This window comes from Paralichthys olivaceus, chromosome 16 (assembly GCF_024713975.1).
Source record: "Paralichthys olivaceus isolate ysfri-2021 chromosome 16, ASM2471397v2, whole genome shotgun sequence".
In the NCBI taxonomy this organism is placed as follows: domain Eukaryota; kingdom Metazoa; phylum Chordata; class Actinopteri; order Pleuronectiformes; family Paralichthyidae; genus Paralichthys; species Paralichthys olivaceus.
Genome location: NC_091108.1, coordinates 21,952,130 through 21,969,294, shown reverse-complemented (window position 1 = coordinate 21,969,294; position 17,165 = coordinate 21,952,130). Strand labels below are relative to the sequence as shown.

Below are 17,165 nucleotides of genomic sequence, written 5' to 3'. Positions count from 1 at the left end.
AAAGGTTCAGTGTGTAAGATTTAGGAAAAAGGGATCTATTGGTAGATATTGAATATAAAATAATCCTCAAGATGTTTTCACTAGTGTGTTTCATCAAAGTTGCATGAATTGTGGTTTTCTTTACCCTAGAATGGGCCCTTTATATTTAAATATAAAGTTTTATATTTCTGTTTTGATGACAACTGGAAGGAGTGTGAAGAGGTGGTGCTGGGGGTGTGTGGGATCTCTGATGGTGTTTCGGGCTCTTCTGAGGACCCTGTGCTGACAGACGTCCTGCAGAGATGGGAGGGTCATTCCAGTGATGCACTGGGCTGATCTGACCACTCTCTGCAGGTGTTTGCGGTCTGTTTTCTGTACTGTAGCCATACCACGCTGTAATGCTGCTGGTCAGTATGGACTCAATGGAGCACTGATAGAAGTTGCAGAGGAGTCCTGATGACAACTTGAATTTCCTTAGCCTCCTCAGGAAGTGCAGCCTCAGCTGTGCCTTCCTGATCAGCTGAGTGATGTGGGCCCAGGTGAAGTCCTCACTGATGTGGACGCTGATCGATGCATGTAGCCTCTGATTGGTGTCTTCTCAGTTATTTGCCCAAGGTTGTTGAGATCAGGACGTTGAGGTTCAGAAAATTGATGATCCAGCACAGAGTGAGACCCAAAGAAGAAGAAGGAGCACAAGGTGAGAAATGAGTTGGTTTCCAGCTCTCCAACGATTTTTGCATAAATTGTTACAATTCTCTAATTCCTCTTAAGTTTTGGTGTTAGTATTAGTATCCTTGGCTAAATTAAATTTACTGCATGTTCTTGCAAACCTTTTAACCCAAGTAACGTTGGCAGCCCTCACAGTTAATGTTAGCTTGTTACCTTCAGCCTATGTCAAAGGTCCAGTGTGTAAGATTTAGGTAAAAGGGATCTATTGGCAGAAATTGAATATAAATTAATCCTTGCGATGTTCTCACTGGTGTGTTTCATTTAAATTGTACAAATTGTTGTTTATTTGCCCTAGAATAGCCCCTTTATATTTAAATACTTTATATTTACATCGAGAGGGGGGTTCCTCTCTACTGAGGCTGCTGTACTATATGTATATAGTTTTGGTTTTTTTTTGCTTGGATGTATCTTTTCCCATCCATGATTATACTATTATCCCATATATCCAAGTACGTCATAAAAACTCAAAGTGTGTTTAGTTTTTCCAGTCTGGGCTACTGTACAAAACATGGTGGCCTCCATAGAGAGGACCTGCTCCTGATGTAAATATAAAGTTTTTAAATATAAAGGGGGAAAGAAAACAACAATTCATACAATTTAGATGAAACACACCAGTGAAAACATCTCTAGAAATATTTTGTATTCAATCTCTGCCAATAGAGCCCTTTCACCTAAATCTTACACACTCAACCTTTAAGGTCCCAACCTTAATTTATAAATTGCCTTGCTGAGTCATATTCCAGCTTTACATTGCGGTGAATGCAGTGTAATGATTAATCATAGTCAAATTGGTGTCTTTACCTGAGTAGAGAATTATCTCAGGTCACTTTATATACATACGTATGTTAATATGCTTCATAAATACCTGCATTTATTTGACAGGTCAACTCTGTGTAATGTATCAACATATCGATTTCCTGTCTCTCTCCACATGCTGAAGTGTCCTTGAGGAAGACATTGAACCCCAAATTGCCCCCTGCCCCATTTGTACATAATGTGTGATAGAGAAAGTGCTGCACATACAGTAGATGCATGGAATGAATGTGTGAATGGCTGTAAAGCACTTTGAGTTCTCATCAAGACTAGAAAAGCACTATATAAATATAAATACAGACTATTTACCATTGACTTTCCAAATCCAGCACTCACTGCTAAGAAGCTTTGGTGACACTTTCACAGAGTGACATTATTCCTGTATGAAAATGTTTTTACCGTTATGACCACTAACTCACATCTGTGGGTTCTAAGCAAAAATGGGTCTTTACTCTTCAGCTCCCCTTACTTTTCCTTAAATAATAATTTTCCTGCATCAGTCAGATGTAAAGCTGCACTCACTTGTTTCCTGAAAACAGCTGTCTGCCAAATCAATGAACTAAAAGAGGCTCTCTTACTCTTCTAAACTCTCATTCTAAGTGTCGACACTGTGACACATTTCACTTCAGTCACAATTTGATATATATTTTATATTAATTTCTACTCCAACATTGTTGAAAACTCCAACATTATAAACATATTAGGTTGAATTGGCTTCACTGCAGCCAGCTACAACATTCAAATACATCCTCAACATTTCTTCAGCAAAGATAATAATAATAATTCTACTACAATGATAATGGATCTCTGACTTCACCCATTTTGGCTGCCGATGTTACACTGTATTGTAAAAACATTTTTCTGTTAATGCTCACACTTTTATCTTTATATTTTGTTATTGCTATGTTCTCAGATGAGCAAAATATAGTATGAAGTAATCAATATGGAAAAAGCTAATGCAGCTTTGTGGTTTACTTTTCTGACCCGTTGCAGTCTGTCCAGACCTTTGATCAGTGTCAGCAGGTCAGTAAACATTATCTACTCTACAACACTGCAGAACCCCTCCTCCTCCTGGAAACAAGCCACAGTGAAAGAACATTTCACTTTTAAGTCCAAGTACAAGCCCTTTTCTTCCATTGCTTTTTTGTTGACATGATGACAGATCTCTGATCAACAGCTAAATAAATCTTTAATTGTGTTGTGTTGCAAGCCATACACTTAAAATATTATAGGTTATGGTGCCCCCCCTCCTCGGAATCCCATTCGCCTGTGGCTGTTGTCACTTGGTTTATTGGTTTACTCTGTGGAAACCCTCTTGAAACTGGCACAAAAGGAAGTTTCTCTCGAAACAGGAGTGTGCAGTGTGATGTCACTGTTAAGGACTGGTAATGTCTTACTGTTGTTATGAAGCTGGCTGCTGTGGGTTCCTTTACCAAAGACTCAAACAATAATGACACAAGCACCAATGCAAAACCAATTTGACTCCATCAGGTGTCAGCTATAGAAACACATCTTCCATCGTGCTGAATAGATCTATTTTTATTTGGATATCTTTTTTATTTTACAGTCTGACCTGTGCAAATGTATTTACTCATTTTTCACAATCTCATGAAATATTCCGATATGACCTTTGGACCTGAGGCATTTGAATTTCTTATACATTTCACATAGTCATAACCTGTTTGTTTTGGTTGTTGTGTACATGTGAGATATTTAAGATGTTTGTCACCATTTGTCTGTTGATGTGAGGCAAACTGACTTGATGAAATCTACAAGTTGATCAACAGTTTCCTGAGTTATTTCCAAAGCTGTTCCTCTTAAAGAAACACAGAAGTGACGCACACACAACACTCTTCACTCCAAACCAGACACTGTACATTTTATCGCTCCAGATCAAATTAAGATTCTGAGCGATCCCATGTCATGTACAGGGTATGTAACCCTGTACATGACATATAAGATGTTGCTCTCGGGCCAACAAGAGAGAATCTTCCATTAAGCTATTAAATAACAAGTAGGAGTATGTTGTGATTATTTCTCTCTATCTATGTATCTGTTTGTTTTTAAAATTGACTACTGTTGATAAATAGATAGATGGATAGATAGATGGATAGATAGATAGATAGATAGATAGATAGATAGATAGATAGATAGATAGATAGATAGATAGATAGATAAATAGATAGATAGATGGATAGATAGATAGATAGCTCACACAAAGACACACAAGTAATACAAAGAGACACAGTCTAATTGATTACATAAATAAATACTAAAAATAGAAGGGTGCAATGATAAAAGCCCTTAAAAACACACTGCAGATGAGCCTTCTGTTGTGGCTGCTCCTGTGACTTGCCAGGATATGGTGAAGAGGATGGCCGTCATCGCCAAGGATGGCCTGCACTTCATTCTTTGTGCATCTCTCCACCACAGTCCCCAGTTGGTCCAGTTTTTTCCCCTCCACAGCAGATAGTTACTTTAAAAAACACTTGCCACACTGACTGGTGGAACATACTGAGCGTCTCAGTACAGACATCAGATGACCTCAGCCTGCTCTGTTATCTTCGGTAGAGGGCATCTGTATTACCAGACCATAGTTTGTTGTCAAGGTGCACACCTAAGTATTTATAAATGTGTGGTCTTATCACTAACAACACTGCCTACCACTGGTTTGAACCCAACATGTGAATGGAAGCACATTTTCTACACATGTCTGAATGTAGGAGGCGTGTGTGTGTGTGTGTATTGTGATATGTAGGTTCTATGTATTTGTGTGTGTGTGTGTGTGTGTGTGTGTGTGTGTGTGTGTGTGTGTGTGTGTGTATTGTGATATGTATGTTATATGTATTTGTGTGTATGTGTATTGTTATGTGTAGGTTCTATGTATTTGTGTGTTTATTGTGATACGTAGGTTCTATGTATTTGTGTGTTTATTGTGATACGTAGGTTCTATGTATTTGTGTGTGTGTTTATTGTGATACTTAGGTTTTATGTATTTGTGTGTGTGTGTATTGTGATACAGGTTCTATGATGCAGTGGCCTGGAGCCCAAGGCAAGTTTCCCTATGGGTACCTAAAGTTTACATTACCTCACCTCCCACATTCGTACCATACCTTTTAAATGCGTTGATCAGGAATCATTTCAAAGCAGTTCATCTGCAGTGTTATTCAGTATGTGATAGCAGGTTCAGAGGGACCTTCAAACATAAGCAAGACATGAAGCGGGCTTATCATCTTCATGGGTTTTTAATTCAAGGGTCCCAGAAATAAAATGTAAGGTATACTGGCATGTGAATATAACACAGTGTGTTGCTTTTTTAGCTTTTAATCATTAGTCAGAGAAGAAGAAGGTCCACAGGATCCTCACTGCAAATGGAACATGTGAGAGCAACACATGCACTCTATCACCACCTGCTGTAGATTAAGAGAACAGCCAATATTCACTGATTCACTGTAATATGTTGTTTCCTAAAAAACTTAAAACTATTATAATACAACTGTTTATATCAACTGGGAAATCTGCAGAAACTGGCAACAAATAAGAGATGAAACAGTTAGAGGCTTAGAGATGTAAATGATCACCATTTGAAGTCAAACTTAACATTGTACCAACTCTGATTCCATTGAAGGTCATTCCTGATCATTTAATGATGCATATTGTTTTGCTGCAAAGAGAGGTGACTGGATGAAACAAAAAATGTTTATTCAAATGAATACAGCAATATGATTTAGCTCAACAACCACTATGCTGCAGAAAAGTGGTAATCATTCTGAACGTTTTCTTGAAATGTTGATAAAACAATACAAAATGTATGAATCAACAATTTCACATGTGTGGTGTATGTAAAACAGAATAAGTACTTCTGGGTTTTATGTTTGGCAATGTGGGGTGAACACTTCTTCCCAACAACATTGAAGTGTTTCAATCTATCTGGGTTTGAATTGTTATATTGATGGAAAAGACAAAACATATAAATATAATATATAACATATATATATATATATATATATATATATATATATATATATGTGTGTGTATATGTATATGTATATATCACATGTTTATATGTGTGTATATATGTATATTGACCTGAGGACGAACCCCTGTCTCCCAGCCAATGAGAAGCTCTCACTCTCACCCAACCCACAGCCATTGGTTGCTGGAACTGACAACAGTGACACGTGGGAAAAACACTGACATGTTCAATGAATCTGTAAAACTCACCTATTTAAACTATAATCCTTCTAACTAAACTAAACTCTGTCACTAAACCATCAACACATTATAACAGTCAACATTAACTACCAGTCTGTTACAATATCATTGAGTCCACAACACAAAATGCATAATTAATGAACTGATTGATGAATTGATGAACAAACAGAAACAGTTATTGTTTTTAAAATTCAAACATAAAGGTTTGGGTGTTCTCATGGAAACAGTGCGTCAGTGCCTTTGATCTGCAGACGTCAGTGAGTACAGAACTCTGGCTTCTGTCACTTCTCGTCCTGAGATTGCAACGAACCCTTGTGTCTGGATTGTCTCTGCACTGAGACTGTTTCTGTCACAAGATTCACCGCTTTGTCGGATACTCTGCGTTGTCTGCTGCTTCTGGATCGTCACGTACAACATGAGGACAACATCGGAGAACTCCGACGCCACCCGAGGCATCTACAAGCCCATCAAGGTTTGTGTGGACGTTGTTTTCTGCTGGAGTTGGACTGAAAACATGTAAATGTAGTTTCAAGTCTACATCCAGTTTCACCTCTCAGTCCTTCGTCTCCTTTTTTCACAACAACCGTTAAAATATCGCATGCCAGCGATTTTTAGAGGGTCTAGCTAGCGATTTTAGCTAGCTTGCTAACGCTAGCGATTTTAGCTAGCATGCTAACGCTAGCGATTTTAGCTAGCATGCTAACGCTAGCGATTTTCTTAAGGTTGTTGTGAAAGAAAAGACCATAATACATTGAAACGATATTAAACTAAGATATTAGGAATATTATCGTAATTATTACAAGCACGCACAGTTTCATGCCCCCCCCCCCCCCCTTGACAACACTATGCACTTGATTGAACCAACGTATAGCAGCAAAGTTACTGAACTGAACTGAACTCTGTTTGAAGGAGAAAGATAACCCTCGAAAACAAGGGGCAGGGAGAAGATGTGAAACAGGACAACAAACTGTAGAATGACATTCTCTTATTTCATTACAGGAATTATTTCAACTGCCTGTTTACGAGATGTCCCAGCAGTGCTGCTGGCACAACATCTCCTACAAGGTCCAGGTGAGTTAGACCCACTGCAGCAACCAGTCTGCATCAAAATGAAGTCACTAAGATAAACTGTGTCCATTATTTATAGATAAAAACAAAGATTTATATATAAAGACGTTTGTCCTATTGTCTGTTGTGTAGACTGCAGTTATGACTGAGCTGCTGAGACTGCAGGAGACCAATCAGCTCCCATCATCAGTGTCTGGTGAAGACATGATGAACCTGATCGAGGAGGAGAGCAAAGCCTCACTGAGAGTGAGGTAGGTTACTGACACACACACACACACACACACACACACACACACACACACACACATAGTCCAGTACTACACTTGACCTCAACTCTGCTCATGTCACACCAGTGTGTGTGTGTGAGGAAGAGGAGCAGGAAACATAAAGCCTGTGTTTTCTCTCTGTGTGAAGGCTCTGGCAGTTTCAGCTGGAGGACTACAAAGACCCTGAGTTCCTCCCACTGCTCAATCTGGTGAGTACACAGTCCTGAGAAGACGTCTCAGGAGTTTGGCCTAAACTCTTGATTTCTTCTGTAAATTGGTCCAATCTTCTCCTCACATCCTCATTCCTTGTTTCAGGTCTGGGAGGTGAGCAACAGTTTGAAGAAGAGGGACATTGAGTTTGAGGCACGACAGTTCCTCAAGTCCCCAAAGACCATACCTCCTGAGTTCAGGTGAGTTGGGTCACATTTCACACATGTATCACCTGTGTGTGTGTGTGTGTGTGTCTGTGTGTGTGTGTGTGTGTGTGTACATTGCTCCTCCAATACTTTTCACCTGGTTGCTCTGCAGTGGTTGTTTTTTGTCTGTGCTGTTGTGAAGTGGTTTTAACACAAACTTATACTGAATGTAACCTACAGAAATCCCAGCATCATAAGTTTGGCTCAGAAATTCTCCAGTTTACTGAAGGAGCTGCAGCGGCAGCCCCTCACCGCCAAACACCTGGGCCCACGAGAGGTGGTGATGGAGGTGGTGCCTAAGGTACTTCAGGGCTTCTGGCTGCCTCCTGAAGACACCTGCCTGAACATGCCGTCCGAGCACCTCAGTGTTCTTGCTGTCAGCCTGACCAAAGCAGTTGAGGACAAGGTCTCCAAACTTCTGCCCTCACTGCTCCGTGAAGTCAGCTTCACCCGCTCCACCAGGGACAAACTGGTCCAGTCGATCCAGGACAGTGTTACACAGAGCTTCAGTCGCCCCGTCCTGATGAAGAAGATCAGCTGCTTTGCATCAGACCTGATAAAGTCCATCACCGCCATCGCAACAAAGAACATCTGTGAGCTGTTTCAGCCACAGATTTCTACAAAGGAGCCAAACTGTGTTGCTGAAGAGGTAAAGCAGGAGCCTCATCAGGAGTCAGCGTTCACTCCTCCTCCACCAGCTCCTGTGACTCCTCCTGCTGAGCCTGCTGTGGTCCTGGAGGATGCAACAATAGAGAAATCTGACGCCACCAAAGGCATCTACAAGCCCATCAAGGTTTGTGTGAACACTTTTTCTGCTGGAGTTGGACTGTAAACAATTAAAGATGTAGTGTAAACTCTGAATAACAAACTGTAGAATGACATTCTCTTATTTCATTACAGGAATTGTTTCAAACGCCTGTTTATGAGATGTCCCAGCAGTGCTGCTGGCACAACATCTCATACATGGGACAGGTGAGTTAGACCCACTGGAGTAACCAGTCTGCATCAAAGTGAAGTCACTAAGATAAACTGTGTCCATTATTTATAGATAAAAACAAAGATTTATATATAAAGACGTTTGTCCTATTGTCTGTTGTGTAGACTGCAGTTATGACTGAGCTGCTGAGACTGCAGGAGACCAATCAGCTCCCATCATCAGTGTCTGGTGAAGACATGATGAACCTGATCGAGGAGGAGAGCAATGCGTCGCAGAGAGTGCAGTAAGTTATTAACACATACACACACACACACACACACACAGTCCAGTACTACACTTGACCTCAACTCTGCTCATGTCACACCAGTGTGTGTGTGAGGAAGAGGAGCAGTAAAGATGAAGCTTGTGTTTTCTCTCTGTGTGAAGGCTCTGGCAGTTTCAGCTGGAGGACTACAAAGACCCTGAGTTCCTCCCACTGCTCAATCTGGTGAGTACACAGTCCTGAGAAGACGTCTCAGGAGTTTGGCCTAAACTCTTGATTTCTTCTGTACATTGGTCCAATCTTCTCCTCACATCCTCATTCCTTGTTTCAGGTCTGGGAGGTGAGCAACAGTTTGAAGAAGAGGGACATTGAGTTTGAGGCACGACAGTTCCTCAAGTCCCTAAAGACCATACCTCCTGAGTTCAGGTGAGTTGAGTCACATTGTTGTGTGTGTGTGTGTGTGTGTGTCTGTGTGTGTGTCTGTGTGTGTGTGTGTACATTGCTCCTCCAATACTTTTCATCTGGTTGCTCTGCAGTGGTTGTTTTTTGTCTGTGCTGTTGTGAAGTGGTTTTAACACAAACTTATACTGAATGTAACCTACAGAAATCCCAGCATCATCAGTTTGGCTCAGAACTTCTCCAGTTTACTGAAGGAGCTGCAGCGGCAGCCCCTCACCGCCAAACACCTGGGCCCACGAGAGGTGGTGCTGGAGGTGGTGCCTAAGGTACTTCAGGGCTTCTGGCTGCCTCCTGAAGACACCTGCCTGAACATGCCGTCCGAGCACCTCAGTGTTCTTGCTGTCAGCCTGACCAAAGCAGTTGAGGACAAGGTCTCCAAACTTCTGCCCTCACTGCTCCGTGAAGTCAGCTTCACCCGCTCCACCAGGGACACACTGGTCCGGTCGATCCAGGACAGCGTTACACAGAGCTTCAGTCGCCCCGTCCTGATGAAGAAGATCAGCTGCTTTGCATCAGATCTGATAAAGTCCATCACCACCATCGCAACAAAGAACATCTGTGAGCTGTTTCAGCCACAGATTTCTACAAAGGAGCCAATCTCTTTTGCTTAAGAGGTAAAGCAGGAGCCTCATGAGGAGTCAGCATTCACTCCTTCACTCCTCCACTTCCTATGACTTGTGCGAATAAGACATCCTTTACATTATTTTATTTATTTATATTGTATTATTTTCATCAGTGTCTTAGCTTCTCTTCACTGGCTCCCTGTTCAACAGAGGATACATTTCAAAATCTTCCTACCGACCTACAAGGCCCTAAACAATCAGGAACCATCCTACATTAAAGACCTCACCAATGGTAAATGGTTGTATTTATATAGAGCTTTTCTAGTCTTGATGACCACTCAAAGTGCTTTACTCTACAGTTTTGCCATTCACCCATTCACACCCATTCATACATACAGTGCATCTATTAGTAGCACTTTTTGTTGTTCTATGGGGCAATTTGGGGTTCAGATGGGAGGACTGGGGATTGAGCTTCCAATCTTCTGGTTGGAGAACGACCGCTCTACCCCTCAGCCACAGTCATAACCCCTTACTGCCCCACAGACCACTTCTTTCCCTAAACTCTGGACTCCTTGTAGTGCCTAGAGTTACTAAGAGTAGAATGGGTGGTAGAACTTAAGTCACCAAGCTCCTCTCCTGTGGAACCAGCTCCCACTCTCAGTGAGGGAGGCAGACACGGTCTCTACATTTAAGGCAATACTTACAACCTTCCTTTTTGATAAAGCACCTTCTCTCTTCTTCACTCTCTGCCTTGTTTATTTTGTTGTATCTTATTACATGTCTCTAATTCCTTGGGTCTTCTCCTCCCCTCCTTGGTCGATGTTGTGCGGCTCTCCGGAGCCCGTCCTGGCTCGGGTCCTGATGAGGGATGGACCTAGTGGAGGTCGCCGGTCTGTCGCAGGGCTGACATGGAGGGTCATGCAACCTCCAGCACTCTCCCCTGAGGACCATCTGGAGCCATGGGTGGGAGACCATGAGGGAGGCAGGAGTGCCCGGGGGGACCAACGCACCCTTGGAAGACCATGCCAACGTCCACGTGGAGATTCCCCGGCTGGATTCAAGCCCATGACCTGAGACTGTGACTCCAACCCCCCCCCTTTATTTCCTTTTGTTCCCCTATTTGTTTTTTCTCCATTCACCCCAACCGGTCCTGGCAGAGGCCGTCCACACCGAGCCCGGTTCTGCCGGAGGTTTCTTCCACCTGGGAGTTTTTCCTCCCCGCTGTTGCTCATGCTTGCTCGGTGTGGAACAAGTTGGATTTTGTCTTTTTTAAGATCTTGGACTTGGGTGCAGCACCCTGAGACAACTGTTTGTTGTGATACTGTGCTATATAAATACATTTGATTGATTGATTGATTGATCAGTCATTTCATGTTTAAATAACAAATGCCTTTAAATATTGCATGTATTTATATTGTATTATTTTCATCAGTCATTTCATGTTTAAATAACAAATGCTTTTAAATATATCATGTATTTATATTATATTATCATGTCGTTTGTTGTAATCTGCAACAGGAAATAAAAACATTGATAAATTAAAATCTGATTTCAACACTTTATTTTTTCACATTTGCAAACATCCAGAAATAACATCAAATACAGTAGTCTGACTGATTTCATTTCATATGGTTACCCTGGTTATCCAGTCCTAACTCAAGCTCCAATTACTATATTTTTCCTGAGCTTTCAACCATATTCAGAAGTCTTCTGAAAATGTATGTATGTCAGTATTTTACCTATGATTAACAATCAGATCTACCTGACATTTACTTTGTTAAAATTCCTTGATTTAATTGAATTAATTGGATCAATAAAATAAACTACATATATTTAAATAGATAAATTCAAATAAATAATAATGAAATAAGTTTCTTCGAGTGGCTCATGGTATTGCCGTTTATACAAATTGACATTTAACAACAAGTTTATGACTGAATCACACTGAGGGCCCTTTCTGTATGTGTGTTGGGACACTGCTGTGAGGTGTTAATCTCACAATAACACATTAAAAACTGAAAACATTGGGGAAACCTTCAAACTCCAATACTTCCTCTAAGCTACTAACCCCAGTTCTATAACTGAATGTCTTTATTTTAAATGGCAATGATGAAGGATTTGAAAATCTCAAAGAAAATACACAACTCCATTTTGCTTTTTATTAAGAACATATAAGTTGATATATCTGATATGAAAATATATTCAAGTTAATAACACTCTGAACCATAACTCACATTCAGAACTAAGCTAATGATATTTTCCATACTGAGTTGATACTTTTTCATTCATCAGTTTATTATTAAGTAAAGGAACAGGGTTGAAGGACTATGAAGAAGAACAATTAAACAGCGATGCTGATGTCAACAAAGAGAACATGACCGAAGCGATCAATGGCGCCACCAGGAGCAGGAGGCCCACACGTGTACTCACAATGGCTCCTGTCATCTGTGCAGTTTGTGAACTTGAGCGCATCAGTGAGGAGGCACAGCTCTTCATGGTCGTCCTTTCACCCCTGAGGTCCACTGAGAGATGGTGAGTGGTGTTAGAGTGTGAGCTTCATATTTGAACTTCTATAGAATCACCACTGTGGGCCTGTTGTCATGCAGTGGTCCTCATTCCCCTCGCAGTTTAGATTTCCAGTGCACGTCTTTCCATCACAGCAGAAGCCCTTTTTACCATTGGGATAGGATTTCCTAGGGTCTGTAACACAGAATATTTATGCTTTGTGTTCATTTTAGACAGTAGAGGGCGACAGAGGCAGACACACGCACGCACATAAACACACACAAATTACTATGTGCAGTGCCACTGTGGAAGTTGGGGTATTGTGCCCTTGGGCTCCTCTATAGCAGATGGCAAGTTGAAGACATTAATTCAGAACCTCATATTATGTAAAGCCTATGCATAAAATCTAAAGAATGGACATTGTTTAGCCGGTAAAATCACGTCATTGATGTTGCTCAGTTTCGAACTACCTGCAACAAGAGAGTAACCTCGAACCTTGAAGTCAATCAATCAATCAAATTTATTTGTATAGCCCATATTCACAAATCACAATTTGAAATGTGTTGCAAGTATGTAAAATAATTGCAGTTAACAGAGCAAAAAAGTTGAAAAAAGTCAAAGTATAAATTAAAAAATTTATTTTTATGGACCTTGACATTTTGAACTCAACATTTCTAATACAGTACAAGGACATTTACACCTTGTTGAACTGTCTGTTCCAGGTTTGTCCCTGTTGACAAGACTGAGAACGACATCAGGTGTTATACGGGCTGTTGTTTGCTATCATTTTCCCACAGTGTCCAGATGAAGGCAGGGTTCTGTACGTGAAGGCAGCAGGTGTTTGAGGCCCACAATGAGAAGCAGTGAGACCACATCCATCTCCCTGCTGTCTGCAGCCTCTCTGTCGGTAAAGCTGAACCCATCACAGTAAAGCAGAAAGCAGAGCTTTTGACATGTCAAACACACTCAAGTACTGGAATCATGCTATGGTTGGTGTTTTTTACTGGTGATACTTATCAACCAAATACGATGACGTCTATTTCATTGTCAGCACAGTGAGATATACTGGTGGCGCCTCATTAAGTTAATGAAGTGATTTCAAACCATACAGCTGATTCCACCTGAGAGGCACCAGAGGAAGTTATTTTAGTTTTCATTGATCTGCTGTTGATTTGTTTGATGGACATGGGATGTCTTAAAGGGGCTGTGAGCTTGCTCAGCATGTGTGTTTATCTTAAGATCCTGCTATAATCTATCAAAAACAACCAAGATCTTCAAAAGTGTATTTAAAAGTGTCAGTTAAAACTGGATATGTAGTGGCATTATATGTATGTATGACAAATAAACACAGCACTGACACATGCACAAAGGGAATATGATGCAGCTGACAGGTGAACGAAAGAAATGCAATGTTACCTTGATGAAAGAACAGATTTCTCCAGGTTTGAAATCATTGGAAAAGATTGAGAGGATGTAAGGACACTACTCAACAACAAATGGGTCTAATTAACATTTTGATGGGAAAGTTACGATTACACCTTTAACATCTCCACCAAATCTGACTGAGCAATCTGTGAGGAGGGAGCACCAGTCCCTCTTGTTACAGTTATGCTTGTAGTGGTGTTGCTGCTGAAACTACAATCTGAGGATAAACTGGGTCAGAGAAATACAGGTCGTTATGAAAGAGAAGCTCTGCCAGCAGAGGACAGAAGAGAGCCGACAGAAAAGTGAATGATGTGACTCAGACTTTGCTGCACAGTCAGCACAGTAGAAATCTAACCCAGAGCACACATGCGCAGATCACATCCCAAATATGTTCTCACTGATAAACAAACTAAAATGTATCAGTTGAGTTCCTATGTTTATTTGTTTTGAATATGTAGACTAGCATTATAAAATAGTTGAGTACAGCACATGCTGTACTCAGCAGAAATGGGAAAAACATACATGTCATGAGACATGTCAAGGGTGTATGAGTAGTCCTGTCTGTTAATATGTATGTACCTAAAAGTAAAATCTAGTAACTGTACCTACTGGGCAGGAATGTGTCTTTCAAACAGCCTATGCTTTCAAAGCATACTTCCTTTCACTCATTTGTGTCTGAAGATGTATTTTTAGGAAGGAAACTCCAGAGCCATAAAAGGAGAGGTTGATATTCTTCCACTCAACGCCTTGCACAGATGAAAACACATAACCATGAATCTCCATTTGAAAATAGCTTGTCAATACAATTGCCCACAAACACACCAATTCAATACAGGGGGTGTGCCAGGGGGGTGTGTCCCTGTTATTGTAATTCAGAGCATGTAATTGTCCCCATAGGACCATAAACACAGAAAATGTCCAGTTACAGTATTCCTTTCCCCATCACCCTCCATTTCACTGTGGAAAGTTGTCACTCTGCCCTTTGCTCTCCAGAAACTGTAACCAGGCCTTTATCTATAACCGAGCAGATACTGTACTGTACAGGTTGTGTGAATATTTGAGGTATTACATCATCCCTCATAGGGCCCTCGTGTTAGCCCACCTTGCTTTGAGTGCCAACTCTGAGACTCTGAGTGAGACGGAGATGCATAAACATCCCCATCATGATAATAATGTAATCCAAAGTGCTGTTTCATCATGAGCCACCTTTAGCCCCTGAACTTTACCAGAGAGAGATAAACAACATTCTTCCAAAAGACCATTTTTGCCTGGTTTTTTGATGATGGTGAACAGCTCTGACTAACTTTCATCCAAAATCATCAGACAAGCGTGTTCACTCTGAATAACTGTATTTATTTGCAGTGGAAAATCCCAATCTATATGGAAACTACTGTGTCCACTGCTATCCTCTACACAAGTAGCCAAGTATGTTGGGAACACTGAGCCAATTGTCCAACCTGTTTTCCTAAACATTATATTTATTGTTAACTTGCCTTTGGTAACATTTTTTGGACAAAATGTATTTCATATCAAACATACCACCACCACCTTTACTGTGAAGATTTTTTCATTTATTCCCACTTCTGGTAAGTAAAGCATGGTTGAAGCCCTTCGAAAAAAGATCCTTCTATAACACTGATATTCAAGATTTGATAATCAATCATCATCTTTAGTGATGATTTGTGACTTGAGAAACTCACAATAAGCCACTAAACAACCCAACAACTGTTATCAGATTCTGATAACACTCATTCAGGTGTTAAATCCTGATTGGTACACAGGAGTATGAGAAGACACCTTTTTTCCCTCCCAGCTTCAAAACAGAGACAAACTGCAGGGGGACACACCCACACAAATCCATCAAACACACATTCATCATGTAAATTCCATTCAGCTGATTAGATCACTGCTCACACCCAAACCACTGCTACACACAATGATTGGGTCAACATACACAGTAGGTGAGAACCACTGAGCTCAAATGGTCCCCCTCCCCCCAATTCCTCTTTGAACTTACCAATTGGGAGAAAACCAAATGGTGGGTTCTCTGCATGAGACTGTGTGGATAGTGTTGCAGTGGTTACAGGATGGTAGGACCTTCAAGACACACATTTTAAAAACTGCTAAAAGATGTGAATACTGTGGCCTGGATGGTCTCCATTCTTTTTTAACAACATGATAAACACAATCGGTTTACAAATCAACCCAGACAATGTGGTGGTAACTCATTCCAACCAGTGGACAGGTCTGATTGGGGATCCATGACTGTTAGAGGCTGTTCACATCAAATAGCTGGACTAGTGTACATGGTTAGAAATAAAGACATTTGGGTATTAGCTTCAGGTGGGTAAGTTCAGGCATCATGTTTGTGACTGCGAACAAGACAAGTACTGGAAAATCCATTGAGCAACTCAAATGGGGGTTCTGTTTCAAATCAACTTAAAGGTACAGTGTGTAGAATTTTGTGATATCTAGTGTTGAAGTTGCATGTTGCAGCTGAACACCCCTCACCTCACCCTCCACTTCCAAACATGAAAGAAGAACCTGTGGTAGCTTCAGTTGTCATAAAAACTCAAAAGGTGTTTAGTTTGTCCAGTCTGGACTAATGTAAAAAAAATGGCGGCCTCCGTAGAGAGGGTCCCCTCGATGTAAATATAAAGTATTTAAATATAAAGGGTCTTTTCTGGGGTAAAGGAAACTACAATTCATACAATTTAGATGAAATGAACTAGTGAAAACATCATGAGGATTATTCTACATTAACTATCTGCCAATAGATCCCTTTCACCTAAATCTTACACACTGGACCTTTAAGCCCAGCTACCAACTCACTGTCGCCTGAAGCTAGTAAACACTGACAAACCCACAGACACTGATCATATGTGAGCAGAGAAAAGAAAAATGCCAGTGCTTCCTCTCTGGTGACATAAGAGGTAATATGGGGAGAGATGATGGATTTGATGATTAGCTCATCACCAATTAGAGATCATTGATGCCAATGGTGCTATTTTTGAAAAAATATTTGGTATATGTTTGCCTCAGGCCTATCATTAAAAAAAAAGACGGGTCTCAACCTCTTTATATACAGTCTATGGTCTCAACCACATGTGTTGAAGGTCTCTGACCACATTCACACCAAGTACAATACCAGTCTGTGAGTGGGCCTCTGCATCAGTATGGAAAAGTGTGTAATAATTGTGTTGGTTTTCCACAACGTGCAAAAAAATGAAATACATGCATACTTTGACTGTCGTACGTTGTAGTATCTTATCTCTGTTCGCTGTGGTTGTACCATGATGAAATCATGGAGATGAGCGGTGCTGGGGGGGAGGGAAACATCGCGCTTCTCTGGGATCTACCATCTTGCCACGTTCCAGAGGAGCGCTGGGGGCGGAGACCAGAGAGAAGACTATCCACACAGTTCAATAAGCTCGACGCCTCTCGAAGTCCATTGGTCAGATGTGCTTTTCTGCCCCGCCTTGTTGGTGGCGCATGCCTGTCATTGGTCAAAAGACACGTCGATAAGAA

General features: G+C 41.0%; 1 protein-coding gene and 1 long non-coding RNA gene across 2 annotated transcripts; one reads left to right on the top strand and one right to left on the bottom strand.

The window, feature by feature from the left end:
• Window positions 1-35: 35 nt before the first annotated feature.
• LOC138405034 (uncharacterized) lies at window positions 36-11,251 on the top strand. Its single transcript, XM_069510716.1, has 14 exons — window positions 36-676; window positions 4,544-4,573; window positions 5,940-6,208; window positions 6,736-6,807; window positions 6,937-7,055; window positions 7,219-7,279; window positions 7,386-7,480; window positions 7,667-8,279; window positions 8,387-8,458; window positions 8,588-8,706; window positions 8,850-8,910; window positions 9,017-9,111; window positions 9,290-9,758; window positions 9,881-11,251. Exons 3-13 carry the CDS (start codon window positions 6,152-6,154, stop codon window positions 9,753-9,755), a joined length of 1,830 nt encoding a protein of 609 aa, XP_069366817.1. The 5' UTR covers window positions 36-676; window positions 4,544-4,573; window positions 5,940-6,151; the 3' UTR covers window positions 9,756-9,758; window positions 9,881-11,251.
• On the bottom strand, window positions 10,495-17,164 carry LOC138405035 (uncharacterized). The gene is made up of 2 exons (XR_011238685.1): window positions 16,880-17,164; window positions 10,495-12,407 (listed from the first exon to the last, which is right to left on the bottom strand). It is a non-coding gene; the product is annotated as an uncharacterized lncRNA (long non-coding RNA).
• Between the last annotated feature and the right edge of the window lies 1 nt (window position 17,165).

What these genes read in the sequence shown, in the direction of transcription:
- LOC138405034 (XM_069510716.1), top strand. Translation starts at nt 6,152, where the DNA reads ATGAGGACAACATCGGAGAACTCCGACGCCACCCGAGGCATCTACAAG. An exon ending in GCATCTACAAGCCCATCAAG is followed by an intron (nt 8,280 to 8,386) that starts GTTTGTGTGAAC and finishes ATTTCATTACAG; the next exon opens with GAATTGTTTCAAACGCCTGT. An exon ending in TCCTCCCACTGCTCAATCTG is followed by an intron (nt 8,911 to 9,016) that starts GTGAGTACACAG and finishes TCCTTGTTTCAG; the next exon opens with GTCTGGGAGGTGAGCAACAG.